Here is an 18,127-nt window from a genome sequence, read left to right on the forward strand (position 1 = left end):
TGAAGATACTAGACATCTGAAGGAAAATAAAAGTTGAAATAAATTGTCGAAACAAAGAACTGCAGATGCTGGTTAATACACAAAATGACCAAGTGCTGGAGGTCAGACAGCATCTCTGGAGATCCACACGTCACCTATCCACGTTCTCCAGAGATACTGCCAAACCTGCTAAATTACTCCAGCACTTGAGTCCTTTTGAAATAAATAGTACCATGTACCATGGGAAATAAAAGCTTGACGTCTTGCATCTCCCAGAGCTATCTTGTGCCTGCCTCTTGGGGGGGGGGGGTCACAGCTGAATTTGCAGGATTGGGAAGAGTTTGGATGTTGTGGAAAGCAGTTTCCAGTTGAATTAAAGACAGTGACAGACTAGAATAATAGGACTGATAATTGAATGGTGGAGTCATACTTCATGGAGGTGTAATGAAGTGGTATTGCAGTGCTGGCATTCAGATTCTCCAAAAAAGACATCTGCTTGCCAAACAGCAATGAATCTTTTTTCTCAAACTTCATGATGTTGAAATGCAACCTGCAAGCATGGGATGCTACCACACATTCAAGACAATTAATTTAATAGGGAGAAGAGACAATGAAATAAACCACAGACTTGCAGAACTCGATGGAAGATTTTCTTCGAGGAAAATTAAGATCATGATGGCTAACTTCCACCTTATCACCATCATCGGCCATGTCCTCTTTTCACTGCTACCATCCGGTGGAACATACAGAAGCATGAAGACCACCACGTTTAAGAACAGCAACTTTTCTGCAGCTATCAGATTCTTGAACAAACTCACACATCAATCCTACCTCAACAGAACACTACGGACCATCTCTTGCATTAACATAGTTTTATTTTTCTATCCAATTGTGTTTTACGCAGATGTCATTTTTTAAGTAGTCTTTCTTTTTACTGCCTTGCGGAATTTGGTGTAATTTTAGTTTTTGTGTGTTGTCCGAGTATGTGCATCTGTGATGGTGCTGCAAGCAGGATTTTCATTGTTCCTCTACCTCAGCATACTTGCACATGACAATAAACTTGACATGAATTGCTGCAGTCCTGCTGATGGAAGTTTTTAAATTGTATTTCCTATCCCCAAAACCTGATGTTATATAATTTCCTCAAATTTGCTGGCATCTTAACAATGTTTTCTGTAGCATTGATTCTTTCAGCCACATGCAATGAAAAATGCAAGTAACATAAGTAGAAATTACAATTATTTTTGGTTACACTATTTATGACTTGACAAAGTCAGGTGTTTCTGTTCGAATTCTCCATCAGATGAGTGTTTCCTTTATTCCTACCTCCTGTCCCAATTGCAATCCATTACCAGCTTTCAATATGATTAAATTTTTAAAAACTTGTTTGAAATGTTTTTTTATTTCTTATATGTATCTTAATAGTTCATTAAGTGTTTACTTTAAAACTTTCCACATAAAATTAAATAATTTTCATTAAAAATGGTAATATGGAAACTGCGTAGCCAATGGCAGAAAGTGAAAGAGTGTGACACAGCTTCAGTTGAAAGCTTTAGCGAGAAAATAATGCATGCAAGATATTCAATCCTTAACAGGGCATGAAAGACATGACTACTTCAGTTCATAGGTCTAAAGGTCATGAATCTCAGTAAATGAAATGACTGGAAGGTAATTGGAGAATTACTCTGGAAGGGCAAAATTTATTATGTTAGGATCTTCCCTCCATAATCTCACAGTGGGTCGGTTATTTAAAAGTGGCCTTGCAAGAGAGTGGAAAAAATGAAAATGAATTGCAAGCACCGTTATCAATCAATAAACTGACTGAAGCCACATTCACAATCCTCATTAGCTAAGAGAGCCAAACTGTGCCCTGCACACCACCCCGCCAAACCGATAATCAGCATACATATAACTGCAGATATAGCCAAATACTCCAGAAGGTTTGAATCTTTCGGATCCAAGGCAAATTGACAAGGTAATAGGAGACAAAGCACGAAGGTGGATTACTTTTGTGATTGGATGTCTGTGACCCATGGTGTATCATAAAGACCAATATTGTGGGTTATAAACATTGAATGAGAGGTATGATTAGTAAGTTTGCGGGTTACACGTAAAGTTGTTGCACATAGTGAGGACAGATTTAAACTGCAGAAAATAATGATCAGCTGGTAAATTGGGCAGAATAGCCAATTGAATTTAATCCAGGTTAGTGTTAAGTGATGCATTTTGTTAAATCAAATAAGGGTGATACCTACATGAATGCAGAGCCCGAGGGAGCACATGCAGGTAATGTGGAATACTTGCCTTCAGCTGGGGCACAGAATATGGTACAACTTTATAAAACATTGGAGAGGCCACATCCAGAAAATTGAGTACAGTTTCAATCGCCACCTTGTGGACAGGATATGATGGCTCTACTAAAGTACAGAGCAGATTCACCAGGAGCCTCAATTATGAAGAGACTGGATCAGCTGGGTTTGTATTCCTTACAGCAGAGATGGCTGAAAGGGGATCTGATACAAAATGATGAGCATGAATAGGGCAGAAAACTGTAAATTCAGCCCTGGCGGTGTTTATAACCCGAGAGCATAAGTTTAAGGTAAAGAGTCGAAAGTCATATTGTTGCAACTTTATAAAACTTTAGTTGGGCTGCATTTGAGGTATTGCGTGCAGTTCTGGTCATCCCATAGCAGGAAGGATGTGGATGCATTGGAGAGGATGCAGAAGTAGTTCACTATTAATGTTGCCTGGATTAGAGGGTATTAGCTCCTTGGAGATTGGATAAACATGGACTGGTGTCTCTGTAGCATTGGAGATTGAAGGGAGACCTGATATTATGTAAAGTACAGATATGACAGGTAGTCATAACTTTTCAGGATGAAAATTCAAATACCAGAGGGTCCAGCTTTAAGGTTACAAGGGGAAGGTTTAAACAAGTTGTATGCAGAAACCATTTTACACAGAATGGTAGGTGCCTGCGTGACAGTGGAAGCAGATAGATAGCGTTGGAGAGGCACATGGATGTGCAAGGCGTGGAAGTATATGAATCACATGCAGGTTGAAAGAAGTATTTTAATTTGGCATTATATTTGGCAGATGTGACCATGTGGGATTTCTCCAGGCGCTCCAACTTCCTCCCACACTCGAAAGACATACAGGTTTATAAGTGAATTGGCTTAAGTATAAATATTGTAAATTGGACCTAATGTATTGGATAGTGCTAGTGCACAGGGTGATCGGTGGGCCAAAGGGCCTGTTTCTGCGCTGCATCTCTGAATCTCAAGTCTGAATCTCATACATATAACAATTCATAGTAATGTATGAGAATCAGCCCACACAGCACATATAAATTGTATGGAATTCAAAGCCATTGTGGAGAAGAAAAAAGTTGAGACTCCCTCGACCCAAAATCTTGCAGATTAATTGTTGTAGTTGGTAAAACTCATCTGAATTCTGCAGATTAAAATGGAGATGAGAAGTGAAATTGTATTGAATCCAGTAACTACTGAGTGAAACAATCAATACTCTTTTAGATCAGAGGTGAATACCAACATAAATTTCCAAGGTACAACTTGTTTTTCTGAATTGCAAGACTTTAAAACAAAATTGCAACAATTATCTACAAAACATAGGGTTAGCTAATTAAATCAAAAAGATTGTCAAGTGATGCAAAATTGCAGATAAGAAGTTTTTATTTGTGGGAGGATAAAAAAAAGGTGAATTAGTTACGTTGACCAGGAATAAATCCATTTGGATTGCCTCTTTGTTTCCCGTATTTTGTATTCATACAATCTTTTTCTCCCTAAAACCTAGAAAACTAGGATTATCAGCTACCCACATGATACTTTAGTTTGTATTACAGATGAAAAACATTTGCAAGAAGCTCCAGATTAAACACCATTATTGGGACGTTTACAATTCACTCCAGATGAAGTGCATAGCAGAACTTGATTGAAGAACGTTCAAGTAATTACAAAGAGCAAAATAATAATTTAAATTATTTCAACAGACTGCTGTTGAGTCGTCATTTCAGTTAGCAAATTTAACAATATGTGGTTGAGCTGAAGCAGCAGATTTCCAATACAATAGGAATTGGAAGCTTCCACCATTCCTAGTGTTAATCACTTGGAAATTCAGATCCAGAAAATTAGTGCAGAGTGGTACATTGTCCAGACAGCATCGATGGGCTGACATGATTCAAGTTTGAATTTCATCACTTCAGATTGTTACTGTGGCATCAAACAAAATGCTGGAGTGTCGCTTAGAAGGCTCGACCCGAACCGTCACCCATTCCTTCTCTCCAGAAATGCTGGCATTATAGATATGGTACTCAATCGAAATAGCACAGACCTAGGATATTGTTGCAGGAGTTCTTCACAGAAATATCCACTGAGCTTCAACAAATGACCTTCAGCTCATCAATGACTTCAGTAAGAAGGGATATTCAGTTTATTGGGAAACTGCTCATATAAGAAAGCAATCTGTGCCCTCATGCAGCAAGACCCGAAGATTCAAATGTTCAGTGATAGGGGGCAAATAACATTTACAGAAAAGCACAGATCAATAACCAAGCAATTAATTATCGCTCCAACAAATCTAACCACCTCACCAAAGGATGCAAAAAAAATTACTATTGAAAATGGTATGCCCATCCACCTCCTTAAGCATTTTGTGGCTACCATTGATTATAAATTTAACTGAACCAGACAAATATAGTGGGTAAGAAAGAACTGCAGATGCTGGTTTAAATCGAAGGTCGACACAAAATGCTGGAGTGTCGTTTAGAAGGCTCGACCCGAACCGTCACCCATTCCTACTCTCCAGGAATGCTGCCTGTCCCACTGAGTTACTCCAGCATTTTGTGTCTACCACACAAATATAGTGCTAGATGATAACATAAGTGATTTGTGATATGTGACAACTTGGAAATGTAATGGAATCATCTTCAGGCGTGCAGCAATGTAGGTTTCCAGCACCGTGCAAGGCAAAGCAACACACGTGATTACTCCTCCCTCCGGTGAATGGGATTATGGAAGCAATGAATGGGTCAACTGGACTTGCAGCCACTGGAATTTGGAAGGATGAGAGGCGATCTTATAGAAACATAAAATTCTTAAAGGATTGCACAGGCATTGATGCAGGAATTTTTTTCCCCGATGTTGGGAGAGTCCAGAACCATGGATCACAGTTTAAGAATAAGGGATAGGCCATTTAGGACTGAGATGAGGAAAGACTTATTCACCCAGAGTTGTGAATCTGTGGAATTCTGCCACAGAAGGCAGTGGAGGCCAATTCACGGATGATTTCAAGAGTGTTGAGCTTTAGCTCTTAGGGCTAAAGGAATCAAGGGATATAGGGAAAAAGCAGGAACGGGACACTAATTTTAGATGATCAGGCATGATCATATTGAATGGTGGTGCTGGCTCGAAGGATCGAATGGCCTACTCCTGCACCTATTTTTCTATGTTTCTAATGTGCACCCACCTACAAAATGAACATCAATTCAGCATGGTAGACAAAAAATGCTGGAGAAACTCAGCGGGTGAGGCAACATCTATGGAGAGAAGGAATAGGCGACTTTTTGTGGGAGAGCTGGGAAGGGGGAGGGGAAGGAGGGAGAATGCAAGGGCTATCTAAAATTAGAGAAGGCAATGTTCATACCACTGCGGTGTAAACTAGCCAAGCGAAATATGAGGTTCTGTTCCTCCAATTTGCGCTGGCCTTCAGCATGGCTTCTTTAACAACCCCATGATCACCGTCATCCAAAACACAAGAACAGATGTATGGGAATGCCATCTCTTCTTAAGATCCCTTTCCAGTCACACACATTGCAATGTGCTGTCATGAATGTCAGTGGCCAGAACCCAACATCCCCAAACTAACGGGAGACACTTTCACCACTGAAGAGGGGGAATTAAGGAATGAGCAATAGGCATTGATTGTGGATGATCAGCCATGATCATATTGAATGGCGGTGGTGGCGGCTCGAAGGGCCGAATGGCCTACTCCTGCACCTGTTGTCTATTTTCTTTTCCAGTCATACCGATGTCTTTGGAATGCATGAAAAAATGTTTGCAACAAAGTAACTTTAGGTATAAAATGTGCATAATTGATTGTACATTGAACTAATAAGATTATTGGAATATTAATTGACTGTCACAAGAAACATTGAGAGGAACAAATTGTTTACCCTACAAAGAAAATGTCAGAATATTGAAGTGACATTACACATTCCCAACTATGTCATAAATAATGAAATGGTCCAAACCCACACACTCAGCATGGAGTGAGATGCATTCCAACTTAAACTCATTCTTAGCAGTGCATCAGTTTCACTGTTATTCTGATCTCACCTCTAAGAATTTAATAACTGATGGATTATAATCGATCGTCTTCCTGTTCACAGCTTTTCTCATACGTTTGCCATCAAAGGTCAGTTGCTGCATAGCTTGCTGCTGAGCAAAATCTGGCCGCTTGTAAAAGGTATGCCTTGGTCCCTGGTGCTGAAACCTTGGCATGTGAAAAAATCGAGGAGGTGAGGTTATTTCCAAAGCCATGATGATAAAATTCTTCTAACAAATCTGTAAAGGAAAAAAATCCAAATGAATTGTCAGTTGAAATTTTAAACTAATCCTTTAATTTCTCTGCACCATCTCTACCATAATAATTTCCATACATACCAAAAAATAACATTTAACATGACAAACTCTCAGATTTGTGAACACGATCTTATAATTCCACAAATGAAACAAATTCTATCAATTGATTCAGTCTCCAGCAGAAATAATTATTGGATAAGAAATTCATCCGTCTGCGCCACATCTGCACCCAGGATGAGGTGTTCAAGACCGGGGCATCGGAGATGCCCTCATTCTTTAGGGAAACTAGGGTTCCCCTCTTCTATTATAGATGAGGCTCTCACCAGGGTCTCCTCTATATCCTGTAGCTCAGCTCTCACTCCCCACCCCCCCCCCACTCGTAACAAGGACAGAGTCCCCTTTGTCCTCACCTTCCACCCCATCAGCCATCGCATACAACAGATAATCCGAGGTACTAGATGACATAATTGAATTACCAGGTCATCAGAGATGTCCTCATTCTTTAGGGAAGGGGGGGGGGGGGGGGGGGGGGGGGTCCCCTCTTTTCATTATAAATGAGGCTCTCACTGGGGTCTCCTCGATATTCCGCAGCTCCGCTCTTGCTTTCCCTCCCCCCATTCATAACAAGGACAGAGTCCCCCTTGTCCTCACCTTCTATCCCATCAGCCGTCGCAAACAGCATATAATCCTCCGACATTTTCACCACCTCCAACGGGATCCCACCACTGGCCACATCTTCCCTTTCTGCAGACAACTCCCTGGTCAATTTGTCCCTTCCCACCCAAATCACTCCCTCCCCTGGTATTTTCCCTTGCAACCGCAGGTAATGCTACACTAGTTGCTTTACCTCTCCCGTCGACTACATCCAAGGACCCAAGCAGTCTTTCCTGGTGAGGCAGAGGTTCACCTGCACCTATTCCAACCTCATCTACTGCATCCGCTGTTCCAGGTGTCAACTTCTCTACATCTGCGAGAACAAGCACAGGCTTGGCGATCCCTTCGGCCAACACCTCCGCTCACTTCACACTAACCAACCTGATCTCCCAGTGGTTCAGCACTTCAACTCCCCCTCCCATTCCGAATCTGACCTTTCTGTCCTGGGCCTCCACCATAGCCAGAGTGAGGCCCAGCGCAAATTGGAGAAACAGCACCTCATATTTCGCTTGGGTAGTTTACACCCCAGCGGTATGAACATTCACTTCTCCAATTTCAGATAGTCCTTGCTTTCTCCCTCCTTCCTAGCTCTCCCTCAAGCCCACTGTCTCCACCTCCTTCCCCCCCCCCCGACATCACTGAAGGGTTTCGAACCAAAACGTCACCTATCCTTCTCTCCGTAGATGCTGCCTCACCCGCTGATTTTCTCCAGCATTTTAGTCTACCTATCCTAGACTGAGTTTAATTCAATAGCTAGGAATGGTGAGAGATGGAGATCTGCTATATAAATAGTTTTGGCACACAATATGCAGTGTCCAATTGTTTTATTATTAGTAATGTACAAACAGAATAAGGTGAAAATCTTGGCCAATTAAAAAAAATGTGAATTCAATTTCTGCTCCACAGCATATTCCGAGTTTTCTCTTCAGCACAGTTGTTGTTGGACTGCTATCTCAAAGAAATTATCTTTTAAATGAGGGTAAACAAGGTTTTTTTTGGTGGAAGAGAAAAAGTTAAAGAACTGTTCTGTGAGCAGCAGACTTGTCCTTGCAATTCTTATCACTCAATTTCTCTAAAACAGACTATCTAATCATTTCTCTCACTGCTATTTGTAGGATTTTGTTAAATGCAACACTTCACTAAATTACAAAGTGAATACACTTTAAGAGTACTTATCTCCTGAACAAGTGCCGTTGTTTGAATATATAGATCTTTGAGAAAAAAAGACGATCAAGTTGTCAAAAGGAAACACTTGCTTAAACTACGTGCATTTCTGCAACATGTACGTGCACATTTCTGCAACATGTATCCATCACAATTTTTGCCAACATTCATGGTACATTTAAAAACAGCAAGTATGTGTGATGCAATAACCCTTTGCTATGTTTAGGCATCCACTTTATACAAGTCAATTATTGATTGGTTGTCATTATCCTGGATCAGTTAGTCATCAGGCTAATACAAAACATTTTACTTGTTCCTTTCATGGACCATATGGGTCAAAGGTTGGCTGAAATTTGCAGTTAAATAAAACTTTAAAGCAATACAGTGAGTGGGAGTCAGACAAGAAATACAACTGTAATTTCAAATAACTTTCTTTAAATTGTTCTCACTCTGGTTACCAGAAAAACAAACCTTATCTTTGTAGAATGACAAACACTTTTCCAGTAGACCATTGAGGTATCAATTAAAATTGATAACAGTAATTGGCAATTACTACATCCAGTCATTGATTGATTAACTTGAAAAATTAATCTATATTTCCAGTCTTGCTGAATAATTCTGGAATAATAAAAATCCTGAAATGATTTGTAATTTAGATAAATTGCTGCCCCCTAGAGCCCAGTCTGCCCCGGTGCAAGACAACCACCAATATTATGCTGGACTCTCCAAAGACTTTAGTTCACAGGACACCAAATAACCATTGTTGGCCAATAGTTCTCCTCTATTAAGTAAAAAATAATATTCCCAGCTAATACAAAGCATTTTATCTGATTTTAAATGTCACTTAAAGGTTTCAATAATATAAATAAAAGTAGGGAACATAACTGTAAGCTGCCTTTCAAACACATCTGTGAAAATGTATACTATTTAAGAGTCTTTTTGATCAGATGAAGGGAATTCTGGTAAATAAACATTACCAACTTGGGTTAAAAAAAAACTTTGAACGCCCATTATTCCAACTGCCAATAATAGGTATTCAACAAATGGCTTGCAAGTTTCAGCTTGTCAAAATATTGTGGTTTGCTTTTGATTTACTATATCCTTGACTTCTGACTTTTCATGTCATGCATGGACGCTATATGCCTCACGCAGGTTAGGGTTTACTATATCTCCTGTTCTGCAAAGCAAAGTGTTCTTCAAGAAACTCAGCCCCTGTTACACTGGTGTGGGCCACCCAGTGTTATGGCCGTTAGGATAAAGCAAATTTGCCCTATGAAGTTCACAACACGCTGTCCAAAAAATTGAGATATCAAATAAAATGTTCTCATTAAATATATGCATAACATGAAGCAACAATTTTTATCACAATGTTTATTGACACATGCAGACAAAGCAACTTTGTGTTAAGCAAAGCTGCAACAAAACTTTTTTTAGAAATGCAATCCTCAACCCTATGACACAGGGTTTGCCTGTATTCATCATGATGAAAGTCGTTTTCATAAATGTTCTGTGTTTTAAATTTGAGTCAGATGAAAGCAAAAGTTAACTGCAACTAAACAGTGAAACTGGAACAGTAAAGCCCAAAGTTTATTTAAGACGTTGGAGTGAGCCACTAAGGTATTGAGTTATATCCAATAATTTTTAATCACCTGGTAACTCAAATTGTAATGCACCCAAAGTGTTTGTCCACTGTTCTGCAATTGATTCTACTCGTCACAGTTGGCTCAAACACAAATTTCTGCAAATCGTCCACAAATTTCTTGAGATTGGTCAAGGAAGGGTTGTTTTATAATGTATAATATAACTCACGGTTAAACAGATTTTTTCTGTTGCAATTGTGATGGGGAAATAATAAGAAAATGCACACTACATATAAAAGTTTCTTCTCTATTCCTTCACCTGACACCACCAGCAATCTGAAACTAACCCAAGAGTCTAACATATAGAACATCGTCTTTCGTCCCGTCCAATAAAGCAAGGAGCATAGAGCTTTGCCCCTGGCAACCATGCAGTTAGCAGAACCAAGCTAACCATACAGTCGCCGGACCAATGTTTCGGATCAAAATGACACAATGCATCTTCTATTCCATCGTACTTACCTTTCAAATGGCCACAGATCTCTGACGCTGAAATGATTACAAAAATATAATCCAGTGGAACCTGTCATATAATTGTGACTGGTCTTTCATATACTCTCATCGACACATAAATAAGGTCCAGTTACCCTGGAACGATTAATACATTCCTGAGAAAGAAATCGCAGCGTGAAAAAGCGTGTATGCGATGTCTTTTCTTGATATTATTTCCCATTTCAGTTTCCTGGTACTCCAATCAAGAGGAAAAGTTTATCTGCCCAAATTCCATTGCTTCGACTCTTAAATAGCAAAAGCAAAATATGTTAAAAAGAATGTCGAAGCCTGCAGTCCAGACCTGGCTCTGCACAGAACTATAGCCCTTCAGCTTCACCTGACCAGAGTGGTCGCCACTAAATTTTCAACATGTTGGAAATTTTTCAGCGATAGTGGGTTTGACACCAATGAGTGTAGCTTGACCTCCTGACGTAGGTGCTGTCGTCGGTTGTCGCCGGTTTTTCGGTGACCTGCTACAACCATGACAGTCTTCGGCAGTTGCCTAAAAAAATCGGCAAGTGGTACAGGCCCATCACAGATTAACACTGAGAGCAGCAATTAGCTTCTGTTAAACAATGATTATGCAACATTGATCACCTGCTTACATGACTAAACCTGTCATGTCTCTTAATTTTTTTTAAATAAAAAGTGTTTCATTCAACTTTACTTGTAATAAAACGAATAATTGATTGGGACTAAACACAAATTTGTTTTATATATTATGGTTCCATAAATTTAAAATCTCCAAATGGCAATTACAACAACTCAGCATTGGAGATGAAATCAAATTAAAATACACACCATTTAAGATGCAAGGCCTTCAAAACCCTTCAAAAATAAACCGCAGAAAAATAATTCAATTTCTCTACGTCTGGAGAACCAGATAAAGAAAACGAGCAAATAACATAAAGCAACAATATCAGATGTTTATTGGTGCAAGGATTATAAATGTATGACTTCTGAGTACTCCAGAACACAGAGCAGAGTGCTGATAAAACCAAAATAAGTTTAGTGTTTTTAGGTATTTATTTAGCTTGACAGAAGCAAAAAGTTGGCCACAAAGAGAGATGTTCAAAACCATGACTGCTTCTGATTTTACAAACCATTTGGATAGGAAAACAGTTAGAACATTTGCAATACCACTAAACTAACAGCTGGCGATGGAAGAAAGCTCTGATAAAAATGGCACATTTGATGTGAGTGTATGTCACAAATTGAAATCAAAAGTATGAGTTGGCATACACAGAGACCACATATTCCCTGCGGGAGAAGGCAGGTACAGGATATGGAGTTGATTGACCAGCCATGATCATATTGAATGGCGGTGAAGGCTCGAAGGGCCGAATGGCCTACTCCTGCACCTATTTTCTATGCTTCTATGAACATCTGGACAGGATGGAGTCTGGAGGTGCCCAATCAGATGTCAAAGAAATGAAAGGCGCGATTCGGTTTCAATTGGGAAAAAAGTTTCCACTTCTTGGTGAATCTAAAACTGATGGGGAAAATATAAATTTGACTCAAATTAATCAATTAAGGAGAACTGGGAGCACCAAAGAGAAGGCACTATACGAATAAACATGACGAAGTAACCTAAGAATAGGCAAAGTAGCATAAAGACAGTGGAAGGTGACTTGCCTTCACAATATATTTCTGTTCTTAGAATTACATACAGATCAGCCAAAACTCTTCCGGTGATTTTGGGAATCAGTGGAAGTTTCCAACTGCCAAACTGAAAACAACACACACACAAAAAACTACCATGTATATATATATATATAGCATTTTTAGCAATTAAGAAATACTGTTTTAATGAAAATGTTAATACAGAATTTTTAGCAACCGTTTGAAACAAAAAGTTAAAGATTGGGTTTTTTTGGCACTATATATTAACCCTGCATTTGGCTTAAAAATTGGTCTTCAGAGTGAAAATAATGCAGACTACGGACATGTGTGTACCTGTTCTGGACACTTAAGGGCCTGTTCCACTTCGGCGATTTTTTCGGCAACAGCCAAAAAATAGGCTGTCGTCACATGGTCGCGGCGTGATGCGGGGGTGACGCCTGTATTGTCGTGAGCAGTCTCCTCAAGTGTCGTTACTTGTTTCTTCTCGCCGCTGGATTTTGAAATTGTCAAACCCTCTCGGCGACAGTGGGCTTGACGTTGCCTGTCTTCTCCTGTCGTAGGTTGTCGCCAGGATGACGCCACGTGAGGTTGGTTGTCGCCGGGTCATGACCTCGGTGAATTCCATTGTCAACAACTTACGTCATCCTACGTCAACCGGCGAAAGTGCCGGCATCAAGAGAAGTATTTAGTTGTCTTCCTTTGTCGCCGACAGGGTTGTAGCTGGTCGCTTGTTGGAGGTAGGTTGACTTCGGGCGTCATAGGTTGTCACCTGTGTGGTCGCAGGTTGTCATAGATGTGGTTATGGGTGGACGTACCAAGTCGCGAGGAATTGTGTCGCCGGCTGATATAGCTTGACGTCGACTGGTGGTAGCTGGTTGTGGACATTGTCGTTGGGTGGGTGCATTTCCGGCGTCACGCCGCGAGTGACTGTCGCCCCAGTTGCCTAAAACAATCGCCTACGTGGGACAGGCCCTTAAGTAGTCAGCAAAGTGACTGGTTAAAATTATTGTTGAAGTCGTGGTGTGCCTTGATTAATAAAGCTACTAACAGTGAAGAACAACTTAAATTGTGCAGCTATCATTTGTCACTTCCAATTTAAATGCAATTTATTATAAAAACCCACGATTGATACATTTGCCCAACTGTAAATTTTACTGTGATAAAAATAAAATTTACCAAATTTATTGATAATATATTAAGATGCCCCAATCACCTTTCAAATATTTAAACAATTTGGCAATTCCACTTAATCAAAGTAAATTTATCTTCACCAACTGGCTTTCAAAATCAAATTTACCAATATTGTACATTTTCACCATTCAATACTTTCCCTTCCATGTTGACGTCTACTGCTTTCTAATAATCAATAAACCAACTGTAAAATTATTTGCATACTTCCCTGTGGTCTTGTCATATCAAGGTCAACCACCATTTGTGACATCTGACACTCCAGACCCACACCATCTTTCCTTCAACTGTTCATGTTAATATCCCTGAAATCTCACTGCGCATAGTTTTGTAACATCCGTATAACTGGATATATTGATAGATTTTGGCAATCGGGACCCAAGCATTAATCCAACACAAGCCCACTAATCACATCATCCCAAATACAACCCCCTGCTGGACCCTCTGCAGTTTGCATCTCGGGCCAATAGATCTGCGGATGATGGAGTCAACCTGGGCCTGCACTTCATCCGACAGTACCTAGACTGCCAGGGGACCTATGTGAGGATTCTGTTTGTTAATTTTAGCTCTGCATTCAACACCATTGTGCCAGAGCTACTACCCTCCAAACCTTCCGAGTTGACTGTGCCTGAACCCCTCTGTCGGTGGATCACCAGCTTCCTGACAGACAGGAAGCAGCATGTGAGGCTGGGAAAGCACATCTCGGACCCGCAAAAGCTCAGCATAGGAGCACCGCAAGGCTGCGTACTCTACTGCATACTCTACTCTCTCTACACCAACGACTGCACCTCCACAGACACCTCTGTCAAGCTTCTCAAGTTTGCGGACGACACAACCGATTGGACTGATCCAGGTTAGGGAGGAATCTGCCTAGACAGGAAGTGTCACAGCTGCCGTCCTGGTGCCGTCACAACAACCTAGAGCTCAATGCTCTTAAGACAGTAGACTTTAGGAGAGCTCCTCCTCCCTCACCCCACTCATCATCAACAACACCACAGTTACATCTGTGGAGTCTTTTAAGTTCCTGGGAACCATCATCTCCAAGGACCTTAAGTGGGGGGCTACCATCGACTCCAGTCAAAAAGGCTCTACAGAGGATATACTTCCTACGGCAGCTGAGGAAGCACAATCTGCCACAGGTAATGATGGTCCAATTCTACACGGCCATCGAAGAGTCTGTTCTCATCTTCTCCAACATGGTCTGGTTTGGCTCAGCACCAAGCACGACACCTGGAGGCTACAGCAAATCGTCCGTTCAGCAGATGTTATTGGCTGCAACCTTCCCTCCATTGATGAACTGTACACGGCAAGGGCCAGGATGCGAGCGGGCAAGATCATCTCTGACCCCTCTCACCCTGGCCACAAACTCTTTTTTCATCACTTCCCTCTGGAAGGCGACTCCGGATTGTCAAAGCTGCCACAGCCAGACATAAAAACAGTTTTTATCCACGGGTAGTTGCTTACTCAACAACCAAAATCTGTAGCCTCCCTTTGATCTGGTATTTTGTTGGCTCATATGCTTGATCAATGGTGTTTTATCATAAATGTTTTATTATTATTAATGTTTAGTGTTTTCTGAGTCATTCGTAACTGTCACTGTATGTCATGTTGATACTTGTGGGCGGAGCACTAAGGCAAATTTCTTGTATGTGAATACTTGGCCAATAAACTAACTTACTTACTTAATTTCTACAGGACAGGCAGCATCTCTAGAGAGAAGGAATCTCTTCTCTCCAGACCCTTCTTCAGACTGAAAGGTCTCCACCAGAAACGTCACATTCCTTCTCGCCAGAGATGCTACCTGTTCCGCTGAGATACTCCAGCATTTTGTGTCTACCTTCGATTTAAACAAGCATCTGCAGTTCTTTCCTACACTGTTTATTTCTGCTGTTTTTGTATGTTAAACAATCCATCTTACAATACAATACCAAATCCATCATATTGTAACTGTGCTTAAAACCCTCTTATGTCACCTTTTCAAAGGTCTTCCAAAATACAAACTACTCGTATCCCAAGTTTCAGGCAAAATATTTAATTTCCATATTATTTCTTTATTCCCCAAAATGATTTCTTACATCTCAGTTTTGAGACCCTGATTAATGTTAGCTAAACTTTTTCTCCTTTCTGCACATCTATAGGTGTTTTCATTCTGTTTAATGATATTACCTCCTTACTCTGCTTTCCCTTATCAATGCTTTGTCCTCCTTTACCAATTTCTGAAATTATCCAATGGTCAGGCTTTCTGTTCTTTCTGGAAACATAAGAAAACTTTTACTCAATTGAATTCAATTTCATTTCACTTGTGAACTACAGCTGTGCCACTTGCCGAATTGAGTTTTTGGTCCTTAAAAATATGTTATGAAGTATGTAATAATTCTTTAAATATTAGCCATTGCTTATTTATCATCATATATTTCAGTACATATTCACAATCTAGTAAAGCCAATTGATGCCTCATACTCTGGTTTTGTTTAGACTCAAGACACTGATTTCACAAGTTTAAACTTCACTTTCATTAGGGGTGAATTTTAAATGGGCTGTCGCTGATTATTAATTATGCCCCATTTTGTTGGCTCCGTACATTTTGGAATGCTTTTTCTGATTCTGAAGTAGTGAATAACTGTCCCAGTCATTGCATAATTTACCACCTTCAGCCATTTCAATAAAGACCTATAACCTTCTCTTTATTTAGGTTGGTGTCCCTGTCACTTGGCCAGTGACATTGGTCATTCGTTCCTATGTCAAGCAGTACCCAATTGGAGGTGTTGAGAAAATTCTAAATATTTACTATATCACCCTTGTATACACATACTTTTAAAATATAAGGTTTTCACAAACATGACTACTCTTTTGAAATTGTTAATTCTTCCAATTATTACAATTTTTCTTTACATTGAGTTACAATTCCTTTGTCTAGCCTATAGACAATTTTGTCTGATTCATAGTATATGCCCCTTCACTATTTTTAAATTGCCAGGCATACAGTAATGATTAAGCAGTAATTTTCTGTAAGTATGTGCTTAAATTCCATTCACTTGGCACCTGTGCTTTCAACAATGTATCCAAGTCATGTTTCGATCTTAAAAATACTAATCTTTCAAGGTAAATTATGAGTTAACAATGAAAAATTTTCAAATGTCTGCATGGTCACCCACTTCCCCGCATCTGTAAATTGTTCCTTGAATTTTTCCACTTCTTCATCTCCTTAAAAATATTCTTCAAACTCCGTCAAGCTTCTGGTCACCCGCTCAAGAACAAAATAGGAGTAACCATTAGACCCATCAAGCTGGTACTGCCATTTAATATGATCATCATCGCTACTTACGTACAAATGACAGTGCAGCACAGGAACAGGCCACAATGTCTGTGCCAAACATGATGCCAAGTTAAACTAAAGTTCTGTCTGCAAGTGATCCATATCTCCCCATTCATAGCCTCATCCCTTCTCTGCCATTTCCACATACCCCACTTCATTTATCCATCAAGCATTTATCCACCTTCATTTTAAATACTACTAGTGTTCCAGCTTCCTCAAATCACCAGAAAATAAAATCCTAGAGATTCACTACCACGAATCACGTGCAGGCAGAGATTAGTTTCATTTAGCAGTGTTCAGCACGGACATTGTAGACTGAAAGGCCCGTTTCTGCGCGGCACTGTTCTATGTAAGTAAGTAGCGAAGATAACCATATTACATTGGTTGAAGGGCCTCATGGTCGCTCCTATTTTCTGGAGGAATTGTATATGAACTCCAGTTTTAAATAACTTCCCCTGTATCTTGTAGTCATGTCCAATCTTCGAGAATCTCCCATTCAGGTTAACTTTTATAGTTGAGGCAATATATGAAAAGGGATTTACATTGGACAAACAGCACAATATCAATAACTGGATGAATAAGGAACGGGACATTAAAAACCTCACATTTTGTTTTTTTGTAGGTGGCTACGAGAAGAGAGATCAGGGTTCGGTGTTGTTACCTGCGCTTCCAACGTTGTATTTTAGCCAACTTTCGATTTTTTAAATTCTCATTTGTCAAAGCAAATGCATACCAGTGTAGATGTGGTAACATTTACCTCCATCAACATCATATTTTGTTTCGATCACGTGATAAACCTGGATTAGATGCACTGTTAAATGTTTCACGAATGTAAATGTTGACATATTTAACTATAGCCCGTACTTATTTTCTAGTATTACATTTCTATTTCAATTCCTCCAGGAGCAATCAAACATCCCTCCCGCCTCTTCTAAACGCACGGTGCGGCAGAGATTAAACGAGCATCTCCTCCGTGCCAGGCTCTCCAATCCGGCCTTTCCCTGGTAATGCTTCACTTTCCCCTCGAGTGTGTAACAAGTCCACCTCGAGCCTGCCTACTCTCTCCCTACCTGCCTTGTCGGCTCCTTGCCTGCCTCCCCATCTCCACCGAGAACCAACCAACCAGCCTGCCTGCCTGACAAGCACCCGGGCCTTGCCTGCTTCTCTCCGGGCTCCGTAACCAAAATGGCGGCTGCCGGATCGCGTTGCGCCAGGCTGTCGGTCTTACCCGGGTTGCTGAGGTTACCGGGCACAGCACTGCGACGTGCGGAACTCTCACTCACCACACTACGGGCCTGTTTGGTTCGACTTCGCTCCAGCGCTGCTTCCACGCCGCCGCCGCCACCCCCCTCCTCAAGTCACGGTCTCCTCGCTGCCGCCATCTTCCACAAACATCCCCTGAACCGGAACTGACGTCAAGGCGTGCCATCCGTAAGGCAACGTGCGTTCTGCGTGCGTCCGCCGTTACGTTACGT

General features: G+C 40.6%; 1 protein-coding gene across 4 annotated transcripts in view; it reads right to left on the bottom strand.

Annotated features, from left to right (window-relative positions):
* The window catches only part of wdr33 (WD repeat domain 33), a 98,621-nt gene extending 80,537 nt beyond the window's left edge, over window positions 1-18,084 (bottom strand). For 3 of the 4 annotated variants that reach the window (XM_055645990.1, XM_055645991.1, XM_055645988.1), the window contains exons 1-2: window positions 17,936-18,084; window positions 6,333-6,560 (exon numbers count right to left, since the gene is read on the bottom strand). In XM_055645990.1, coding sequence (XP_055501965.1) covers window positions 6,333-6,536 — 204 coding nt within the window. In that variant the 5' untranslated portion in view covers window positions 6,537-6,560; window positions 17,936-18,084. The remainder of the gene's footprint in view (window positions 1-6,332; window positions 6,561-17,935) is intronic. The other variant, XM_055645992.1, reaches the window with a different exon arrangement.
* Between the last annotated feature and the right edge of the window lie 43 nt (window positions 18,085-18,127).

This window comes from Leucoraja erinacea, chromosome 14 (assembly GCF_028641065.1).
Source record: "Leucoraja erinacea ecotype New England chromosome 14, Leri_hhj_1, whole genome shotgun sequence".
NCBI lineage: Eukaryota > Metazoa > Chordata > Chondrichthyes > Rajiformes > Rajidae > Leucoraja > Leucoraja erinaceus.